Source organism: Hyla sarda, chromosome 1, assembly GCF_029499605.1.
Source record: "Hyla sarda isolate aHylSar1 chromosome 1, aHylSar1.hap1, whole genome shotgun sequence".
NCBI lineage: Eukaryota > Metazoa > Chordata > Amphibia > Anura > Hylidae > Hyla > Hyla sarda.
In genome coordinates, this window is record NC_079189.1 from 347,326,010 (window position 1) to 347,337,240 (window position 11,231).

At 43.0% G+C, this 11,231-nt stretch overlaps 1 protein-coding gene across 3 annotated transcripts; it reads right to left on the reverse strand.

The window, feature by feature from the left end:
* Positions 1 to 315: 315 nt before the first annotated feature.
* Positions 316 to 6,604, reverse strand: LOC130273782 (uncharacterized). Of its 3 annotated transcripts, none has more exons than XR_008844122.1 (2): positions 621 to 6,604; positions 316 to 441 (listed from the first exon to the last, which is right to left on the reverse strand). XR_008844122.1 is itself a non-coding variant. In XM_056521098.1 (2 exons), exon 2 carries the CDS (start codon positions 5,897 to 5,899, stop codon positions 872 to 874), a length of 5,028 nt encoding a protein of 1,675 aa, XP_056377073.1. In that variant the 5' UTR covers positions 5,900 to 6,232; positions 6,412 to 6,604; the 3' UTR covers positions 322 to 871. The 3 variants fall into 3 exon arrangements, 2 of the variants coding, with proteins under 2 accessions (XP_056377073.1, XP_056377083.1); XM_056521098.1 differs by having other exon boundaries at positions 322 to 6,232; positions 6,412 to 6,604; XM_056521108.1 differs by having other exon boundaries at positions 380 to 441; positions 2,167 to 6,604.
* Between the last annotated feature and the right edge of the window lie 4,627 nt (positions 6,605 to 11,231).

The window sequence follows — 11,231 nt, forward strand, 5'->3', positions numbered from 1 at the left end:
GCTGCCTACCTAGTGTGGGGGAACAATGGTAAGGTACCGTACATCATGGTAGAAGGGTAGTCGTATACGGCGAGTATATCCCAAACTCTATATTTTAACTGTAAATGTTGGGGGTCGTCTTATACACCGGAAAATACGGTAGTTATCTTTCTGTTTTTTGGGTGACATTTTGGCACACTTCTAGGCCAAGCCATCACTTCTAGGCCATTATTGATTTTATTATTATTATTATTATTATTATTATTATTATTATTATTAATAATAATAATAATAATAATAATGATAACAATAATAATAATAATAATAATAATAATTATAATGTCTCCGCTGTCTCGTGGACACAGCTTCACATCAAGTTTATACCGAATCTCAAGGAAAGACACGCTGGTTTGCTTAACTGATGTAATCTTTACTGAGATATAATGAACACACGCGGTAAAACTGTAAAACAAACATATGAAAGACAAATGTAAGCATGGCTATTCAAGTGCCTTACATTATGCATAGCTAATACATAGATAGTCTAACATGTGCTCACTTACTACACACTGAAAACACACTCTCTATCTACAAATGCCTAGCATCTCTCTACACAAGATAACTAACAATTCCTTACTCACAGGCTTTGGTATTTATCAGATTTGCAGTCTGTATTAGCTTTAAGAAGTCCTGTGGATCTGGTCACTGTGGTGGCTGGAGCTGGAATGAATGAGACATGCCGGAGCTAGCCCTATGCTTTAGAGAGAAGGCCCGCCTCTAGGCTTCAAGAAAATGGAGGGTCTTAAAGGAACAGACCCTGCTGCGTGCGAAGCATGTAAAATACATTGCGAAGGCAGCACACTCCCCACCTGGCATACTTTTTGTTATGCCACTAACCCTTGGACAGGAGTAAAACTACTTCAGAAATTGGTCTTGCATACACTTTGGGAATGCCCTGTCTAACAATCCTAACTTCAACCTTTCTAACTCTAGCATCACTACTAGGATCAGTCCCTACAATGAGTCCAATAGGCCACTCGTTCCTGTGGGCCTGAGAGTCTTTCAGTAAGACAACGTCTCCAACTTGTAAATTGGGTTTGTCATCTTGCCATTTCTTGCATGGCTGGAAGATCACCAGGTATTCCTGTCTCCACCTCTTCCAGAAAATGTCCGCAAGACTTTGAACTTGTTTCCATTGCCTGGTGTACAAGTCCTTGAGCGAATTGTGTTGAGAAATCTCTTCCTTTTTCAGAAGGCCTTGGATTTCTTCTTTAAAGACTTCCTGCTGGATGCATCTGATGATCGTGACCTTGGTTTGTTCACGGTGGCCGTTGCTACGCTGATCAGTATTGGTAGCTCTGCAGGAGGATCTGGCTAGACAGATAAGTTTTCCGATTGCACGGGTCAGCGACTTCCAGCTGGAAAACCTTTCAAATCTATGAGCGCCCAGACTGTCTCTTGTAACTATAGTCCTACAAACTGTCACTTGAGGTCTTACCTCTTTGTCTTGATCTGGTTCTATGAGCTCAAAGGTCTCTACCTGAGTAGTTTCTTTGGTTTCTGGTTTACGAAGAAAGGATGGACCTACAAACCAGTTAGTTTGCTTGAGCGCAGCGGCTGGCACTAGTCTCGTCCCATGATCAGCTGGGTTCTTGTCTGTGCTGATGTGATGCCACTGTTCTGGACTTGTAGACTTTCTGATACGTGTCACTCTGTTGGCCACGTATGTATAAAATCTTCTTGAAGCATTGTGAATATATCCTAACACAATCTTGCTGTCTGTATAAAAGTTAATTGCATGGATCTCGATGTCCAGTTCTGTTGTAATCATGTCTGCCATCTCTACAGCAGCACAAAGTTCTAGACGTGGGACAGTGTGAGCCGGTCTGGGAGCCAGCTTAGATTTTCCCATGAGGAACCCGACATGGCTTTGCCCCTCAGTGTCTATTACCCTAAGGTAGGCGACAGATGCGATAGCCATAGTGGAGGCGTCAGAGAATATGCATATTTCTCTTCTTTTTGTAGCAGACAAGGAAACAGATACGTATGGTCTAGGGATGTTGAGTTGTTCAAGCTCTAACAATGAGTCTTTCCACAACTTCCACTGCATTTCCTTCTCTTCAGGTAGAGGTATGTCCCAGTCACTTTGTTCTTGCTCAGTAGTGGTCTGTCTCAAAAGAGCTTTACCTTGCATGATGATGGGTGCTACGAACCCCAGGGGGTCGTAAAGACTGTTGACTGTAGATAGGACACCTCTTTTTGTGAATGGCTTCTCTTCTCTGGAGACCCTGAAGGTGAAACTGTCAGTCTTCAGGTCCCAACTAATCCCAAGACTTCTTTGCAAGGGTGGTGATTCTGTTCCTAGATCCAAGTCTTTGAGGTCTTTAGCACGGTCTTCCATTGGAAATTCTTCCATGACTCTGTTGCTGTTGGAAGCTACCTTGTTCAGTCTTATGTTGGATTCTGCCAACATTTCTCTTGTACTTTTCAGGACGTTGATAGCTTCTTCGTTGCTGGAGAAAGAAGCAAGTCCATCATCTACGTAGAAGTTCTTCATGACGAACTGTGTGGCTTCTTGACCATGTCTTTCACCTTGCTGTGCTGCTCGTCTCAGGTTGTAGATAGCTACAGCTGGAGAAGGGCTGTTTCCAAACACATGTACCTTTATCCTGTACTCTGTGATTTCTTTGTTAAAGTCATTGTCTGCATACCACAGGAACCTTAAGTAGTCTCTGTGATCTTCACAAACAAGGAAACAGTAGAACATCTGTTGTACGTCTGCTGTCACTGCTACGAGTTCTTTTCTGAACCTGATGAGTACTCCAAGGAGTGTGTTGTTCAGGTCAGGTCCGCTGAGAAGGACATCATTTAGTGAGATGCCTTTGTGCTTCGCACTAGAGTCAAATACTATGCGTATCTGGCCTGGTTTCTGAGGATGGTACACCCCAAATATTGGTAAGTACCAGTGTTCTTGGTTCTCTTGTAGGGGTGGTGCCCTTTCAGCTTGATCGTTATCAAAGATCTTCTGCATGAAGGCTTGGAAGTGTTTCTTCATATTTGGCTTTCTTTGTAGCATGTGCTGCAACGAGGTGAAGCGTTTCTCTGCTTGTACCTTGTTGTCAGGAAGGCGATGGCGTGGTGACCGGAAGGGTAGAGGGGCTACCCAGCTGCCTGATTTGTCTCTGAAGACTTCCCTGTCCATAATCTCAAGGAAGAGAGTATCTTCCACCGAGGGTGCTAGCTTGTCGTCATCTCGTGTTCTTTCAAACACCTTACAGCCCAGTTCATCTGTATCTCCAGTTGAGGCTAAGTCTTCCATGCACCTCTGGATACTCCGATGATGTGTTGGGTTAACAAGTCTCTCTTTAATGTGTAGACTGTTGGTACATGGGCAAAGACAAGATGTACGACCATTCTGTAACAGATGTGTTCTGTAGACATTCACCTTTTCTGGTTTGTGGAGTCCGTCTAGACATACTTCTCCAACGATGACCCATCCGAGATCAAGGCGTTGTGCAAATGGTGCATTGTGTGGCCCATTGTACTGTTCTCTGACTTTGTGCACTCTGAGGATATCTCTCCCAAGTAGAAGGATGATTGCAGCATCTGGATCTAGTGCTGGTATCTGGTCTGATATTCGCACCAGATGGGGGTGATGACGAGCAACTTCAGGTGTGGGGATCTCTGACCTGTCGTTTGGTATCTCATCACATTCTATGAGGGTAGGAAGAGTCACCTTTGTCTTTCCATCTAATGACTCAATGATGTAGTTGCTTGCTCTTCTCCCTGTTGTCTCTACAACTCCAGAACAAGTCTTCAGGGTGTATGGAGTTGGACTTCCTTTGTCACCGAAGAGGTCAAAGAACTCTGTTTTTGCCAGAGATCTGTTACTCTGTTCATCCAAGACTGTGTACATCTTGATTGCTTTTTCTCTGAAGCCTGCAGGATACACCTTGACTAAGCATATTTTGGAACATGATCTGGGGCGGCCCTGCTCTGTACAGATCTCAGTACACTTTGAGGTTACTGCTGGCGTTGTACTCTCGCCTTGCTCCCCACCATGATCTTCTTGAGTTGCTGGAACTTCTTGTTTCCATGGTGGTGGTCCTGGGTGCAGTGCTGACAGGTGTTTGTCACTGTTGCACTCTGTGCATTTTATTGTTTTTGTACAGTCTTTTGCAAGATGCTGAATTGAAGAGCAACATCTGAAACAAATGTGATTGTCTTTAAGGTAAGCTTTGCGCTCTTCTAATGTCTTACTTCTGAAACTGCGACATTTTCTTAGTGGATGAGGCTTGTTGTGGATTAGACATATTTTGTCTGGCTCCTCAACTTTCTTACTTGCGCTGTCTTCCTGATTGACTGCAGACTCAGGCGAGACTTCTGTCTTCCGTACAGAAACTGTTGCTCTGTGTTCTTTGTAAGGCGTTGGATGTTTTTGCTCTACCTTTGGGGAGCTTGCAGTTCTCTTGTTCAGGAAAGCAAAGCTTGGATCATTGCGTGTTTCAGCTTGGTCTACGATGAATTCAGCAAGGAAGGCGAATGGTGGAAATGCGACTCGATGATCTTTCTTGTATCTTGATGCTTGAGTGACCCACCTTTCTTGCAAGTTGAAAGGAAGTTTCTCGATTATGGGATCAACTCCACGTGCTGTATCTAAGTATGAGAGACCTGGCAGATATCCACTAGACTTAGCGGCTTCTATTTCTAAGAGTAGGTCCCCAAACCCTCTCAGCTTTTGATTGTCTTTGTTTGTCATTCTTGGATAATTTTCTATCCTCTTCAGAAGAGCATCTTCAATCACTTCAGGTGACCCATAGCAGTGTTCTAGTCTCCTCCACACCATTGCAAGTCCTGCTGTTGCGTCATGAACATGTACTGATCTGATTCTTTGGGCTTGCTCAGTGGACTCTGGTCCTAGCCATTTGACGAGCAGATCAAGCTTTTCTCTGTCTGTCAGATCTAAATCTTGAGTACCGCTTAGGAAAGATGACTTCCAGGCCCAGTAGTTTTCTGGACGGTCGTCGAATTTCATGAGACCAGCGCTCACTATCTCACGGCGCATCAGGAATCTTGCTACCTCTGTAGCTCTTGCTGCATCTGGTGAATACTTCCTGGGTGTAAACTCAGGGTATGGCTGCGGCTGGTAAGGCTGATGAGGTACTTGACTAAGTCTGCTTTGTTCTCCTCTATTGTAAGTCTTTCTGCTATAATCCAGACTTGTATTTGCTTGAGGAGGGAGTAAATCAGCATCCGTTTGCACTCTTGTCAGGTTGGCAGATTGGTCTCTGAGCATGCGACCACTTGACTTCCTACCCTGAGGTTCTGATTCAGTCTTGCAGTGTTGCATAGTATCAAAGTTGCTTATTGCTGGTGGAGTCAATGATGGTCTTGGTGCATAATTGAACTGCTGGTCAGTGTACATGATTGCTTGTGACTGAATGTACTCACGGGTACGTTGGCTTGCGCTGAGGGGTGGCATCTGGGTTTCTATGTCAGCGAACTGAGCTTCAGCAGCCCTTGTGAGAACTTCTGCCTCGGCTAAGGCTGCTGCAGCGTTTTTCTGCTGATGCAGTAAGTGTAAAGATGCTTGCACTTCAGCTTTTCTTCTAAGTGCTTCAGCTTGTTCTTTCATCAATTCAGCTTCCTGCTTTGCATAGGACGCCATTGCACAAGCTGCCTCTGCTTTCGCTCTTGCCTTAGTTGCTATGGCGCTAGCGGATGACAGGCTGGTGGTGCTTGAGTGTCTAGAACTATGGCGTTTAAATCTTGATGCATCGGCGCTAACCGAAGTTAGATTTGTTTGACTGGACGCTCTAGACAATGTTGTGCACCTAGATCCACTTCTTGGCAAGGTGTCTACCTCTTTATAGGAGCATTGAGGGTTAACTGTTAGAGTGCTGTTCTCTGGGTTCTGCATCTTGATTTAGCTGGCAGCGTAGATAATGATGACTGGACACAGCACAGCGGTGTTATAGCACGTGAGAGAATTAGTTTCACTTTCTAGTGCTTCGCGCCCTTACTCCGACACAGACTGCAGCCACAGGATTTATGAGTCTTTTTTACTGCTGCGGACGATTCAAAGCTGATTAACTGCTTCTGATAACGTTTTAAAAGCCTTTTTACTTTAATGTCTCCGCTGTCTCGTGGACACAGCTTCACATCAAGTTTATACCGAATCTCAAGGAAAGACACGCTGGTTTGCTTAACTGATGTAATCTTTACTGAGATATAATGAACACACGCGGTAAAACTGTAAAACAAACATATGAAAGACAAATGTAAGCATGGCTATTCAAGTGCCTTACATTATGCATAGCTAATACATAGATAGTCTAACATGTGCTCACTTACTACACACTGAAAACACACTCTCTATCTACAAATGCCTAGCATCTCTCTACACAAGATAACTAACAATTCCTTACTCACAGGCTTTGGTATTTATCAGATTTGCAGTCTGTATTAGCTTTAAGAAGTCCTGTGGATCTGGTCACTGTGGTGGCTGGAGCTGGAATGAATGAGACATGCCGGAGCTAGCCCTATGCTTTAGAGAGAAGGCCCGCCTCTAGGCTTCAAGAAAATGGAGGGTCTTAAAGGAACAGACCCTGCTGCGTGCGAAGCATGTAAAATACATTGCGAAGGCAGCACAATAATATTTGTGTTGTTGTTGCTGTTGTTATTATTTTAAATATTTAGTCCTTTGAGGCCCATGACTTATATATTTACTTTTACACTGTATACTTTCCCTTTAAAACTGGAGTTGTCATAGCAGCCCCAATTACTGGGTAAAATAGCCTTGATGATGTGATTACCTTTTTGATAACCAACCTTGACATATATAACAACCTTGATATATACAGTATAATGGCATTAAACATTTGACTAAATGAGTAATGACTAAAAATTGTGTGAAAACAATTCTGAATATAATGAATTTTTTTGAAGCAATCACCAATGTCATTAATACTTTGGCAGGGACATGAAAGAATGACTACAATACAACAATAAGCACATATTATACCAGTTTATTTTCAGTAAATACTAAAAAAATGATTTAAAAAAAATATGTGACATGACTGAGCTCAAGCAGTACAAACGAAAGGATAGCATAAGTTTCTTCCAGTAATAGTTTTATGCACAGCTCATTAAAACAATATCTTTCTGCTCCATTATTTTTATTACAACGTAAGGTTTTCAGTGTAGAAGTGTTATGCTATTTAGTAAAATGAGGGAACTTGATGTGTTAGACTTTAATACTTCTGATCTCACTGAAAACTAGAAACCATAGGGAACAGTTTTGAATATTTAGATATACTGTATTGGAACAGAAGTTGTGATCTTCTTTCTTCAGAAATAATGAGTGGCTAGACATACGATGGGTGCATTTTTATCCAAATAGGTGAAGAGATTTGTCAGCTTTCTGGCACTTTAAATATGAAAATACAATGTTATTTGCTGTTGCAGTAAGATGTTATTGGCATATTTTTGGAATGCTGAGTTATTACCAATATAAGATCATATATGAGATCTTATCATTCTGTTTGGCCTTAGTAGAAGCATTCTAAAATTATCTTGTGTACTGTGTCAAGTGGTTGTGATCATATACCATTTAAATAGGAGACAAGATTTATCTGTGCAGTTTTATGATACACAGATTATTCTTTTTTGTACATTCAGTACATATACGTGTGGTAGTCCTTGGGGGGTTGTCAGGATCCGGATAGGTATGCAGCGAGGACACTTCTGGTGGATCCTCTGTGTCAGTGGGGTGATGACGTGGGCCGTACCAGGGGAACGGAGTCTAAGGGGTTACTGGTTTTCACCGGAGCCCGCCGCAAAGCGGGATGGACTTGCAGCAGCAGGTAACCCCCAGGTCATTCCACCCGATAGCGACACAACCCAAGCTGACAGCTGAGACAGGCACAGTACACAGGGACAAGGCAAGAGCAAGGTCGGACGTAGCAGAAGGTCAGGGCAGGCAGCAAGAGTCGTAGTCAGGGGCAACAGCAGAAGGTCTGGGTACACAGGCTTGGGAACACACTAAACGCTTTCACAGGGCACAAGGCAACAAGATCAGGCAAGGACAGGAAGGGGAAGTGGGTTTTTATAAGCAAGGCACAGGTGCAGGTACTGATTGGGCCAGGCACCAATCAATGGCGCACTGGCCCTTTAAATCTCAGAGAGCCGGCGCGCACCGGGACTGAGCAGAGAGAGAACGGGGCAGGTGAGGAGATTGGGATGCGACCCGCGGGCGGGCGGGTCCCGCTACACGGATCGCATCCCCGCCGGTGATACTAGTGCAGCGCTCCCGATCAGCGGGTCTGACCGGGGCGCTGCACAGAGACGAACACCGCGAGCGCTCCGAGCAGGAGCAGGGACCCGGAGTGCTCGGCGTAACAGGGGTGTTGGTAATGGGGGTATTGTTTCAGTAGATGAGGGGTTAATGTTAACCATATAGTTCGTGACGCCAGGCTGAGGGCTAGTATGCTGAGGTAATTCTCCGGCCTATCGCTGCCCTTCCCAGAAACGACAGGTGCATGTAATGAAATGACTGAAGGTCCACAATGTACTTGAACTTGAACTTGGGTAACTTTACTTAAGTGTTTGCTGTACATCCAATGAACAATGACAGTCTCAGGAATACAGTCTTTATATAGCTCAATGACTGACAATTGTTGCGGACCTTGAAATAAATTAAAGTCTCTGGATTTAGGGTAATTATTGCAGATCCATCCGGATTTAGGGGATAGATAAGGTCCGGTGATCTTGCAGAGTGCGTGGGGATTGATACACTCAGAATTTAGAAGTTATCGGCCGTCGCCGCAAGGTTCAGGCCTAGACTCACTGATCTCAGCAGTGCAGATGCTTCTTACTTGCTTGCACAGGAAAAATAGAGAACAAGAGCGATCCTTACTGCTTGGCTGCGCAGGAACAAGAGAGCGAGAACATGGCCGCCGCTCCTTTATATGGGCAGGGGGCGGGGCTAATCTGATTTGTCCGAACATCTGTCACTCACTGTTACAATGAGTGAAGGGATTGACCACGTCACAAGGACCTCCAAAGGTCCTCAAGCAGAAATACCATAGAGTTCTCTTTACCACGTGACCCGCAGGTCCTGCTACGCTATAGACAGGTAAGTAACTATTTATAGGGCATTTACATAATATTTACATGCTTCCCAAATAAGCTATTGGAGCAATAACTATCTGGATGAGAGCTGACTAGGGGTGAACTAGACAATGGGGACCCCGACGTCCTAGGGACTCTGGCTAAGGGGACCCACCCACGCAGGTACCGGATAGGATACGGTACCGGGACACCACATACATATGCCATATTGGTAAAAATGTCACCTAGGAAATCACATGGTAAAAACAAGCTAAAAAACTAAATGTCCATACAACACCCAACGTACCACAGCTTTCACCAAGTTCACCTCTGCCAGTGGCATGCCTTAACAGGAGGCCTGTGTTTGAATTAGTGGCAAAAACTGTTCCAATGGGTCATTAGTGTACTGTCTTGTCTAATTTTCAATGTACTCTCAGAGAGGATTATCAGCATGGCAGGGCGTGTTGTCACTTCAAAGCAGATTAAATGTTTTCAACAAGTCTCCAAAACTGAATCAGGCATGGATTTTTACAGAACTCAAGCTGATGCCAGTGAATACATCTGCCATTGTTGACAGTGTGGATTAGCTATTTATTACTGGGCCAATAATACCACTGCTGCTTTCTGCCTGTCCATCATATACGATACTGAATTGCTGCTACCGCTATTACAAGCCCTTCACATACTGTTGCCACTTCTACTAGCCCTACACAGCCACACATCTTATGCATTCCATACTGTACTACTGCCCTCTCTGTGCCTACTATAAGAACAGGTAAATATTGCACTCCCTATAGCCAGGTGCTCGAGTAGGAATCCCAATCTATAAATCAGTTTGAAATAAACTTGGCAGTCTGATTATGCTTAGAATGTAATTTTATTGTACAGTCCAACAACAATGGTTAACGTTTCGGTCCTATCCGGACCTTCATCATAACACTAATGTCAATAAACAGAAAATGCAAAGAAAATTAATATCAAGATATACATCTAAGACAAGTACATAAACAAAATGATCTATCTCAAAAGTAATTAATTAACTCTATATACATATTTACATATGTGTGAATCCCGCAAGGGAAAGATATACATACCGTAAAAGGCAAATATGGTAATCAGGTGGAATGGTAGTTTATATGGATCTCTATAGCTGCAGTAAATAATCATATTATTATAATGCAAGTAGGAGTCATGTACCATTAAGGACTCTCAGTTAGATAAATAAAATGACAGCCTTAATACATTTTAATGTATAACAAAGATAAAACTATAATATATATATATATATATATATATATATACTTGAGAAAGGCTGTAATTGGACAGCCGAAATGTCGCAAGACTGTGGGTGAATAAACTTCACACTTGTTTTTCACTATATTGGTGTGCTGCTGGAGTTCCTCATTTTTGGATGTTTACTTCAAGTCTCTGGACCAGAGCCTATACCAGCTGGCACCCGGCACCTGAGCAACTTCTAGTTGTGCTGCTTCTCCCGACATCATCTGTATATATATATATATATATATATATATATATATATATATATATACAGTCATGGCCGTAAATTTTGGCACCCCTGAAATTTTTCTAGAAAATGAAGCATTTCTCACAGAAAAGGATTGCAGTAGCGTTTTATTTCATTTAAATGTTGACGGATAGTTTGCGCTGACACTGATGCTCCCTGAGCCTGCAGGACAGCTTGAATATCTTTGGAACTTGTTTGGGGCTGCTTATCCACCATCCGTACTATCCTGCATTAACACCTTTCATACATTTTTCTCTTATATCCACGCCCAGGGAGATTAGCTACAGTGCTATGGGTTTAAAGGAGTTTAAAGGAGCATCACATGCTTCAAAAATTCTTGTTTTTCCACAATTTTGAAAGGGTGACAATAATTTTGTTCCGCCCATTTTTGAACTTCGGTGTGACATTATGTCCAATTGGCTTTTTTCCTTCCTTTTTTGCTTTAGTTCCAATACACACAAAGGCAATAAACATGTGTATAGCAAAATTCTAAATTTTCTTAAAAAATTTCAGGGGTGCTTGATAAAGACTACTACTGCCGAAATGTTGCTCTTGTTGTGGGGATACTAAAGACTACCCAGTTTCTTTGAAGATCTGTGACCTGCCTTGTGCTGTG

Coding starts and splice junctions, on each gene's coding strand:
- LOC130273782 (XM_056521098.1), bottom strand. CDS start 5,899: ATGCAGAACCCAGAGAACAGCACTCTAACAGTTAACCCTCAATGCTCC.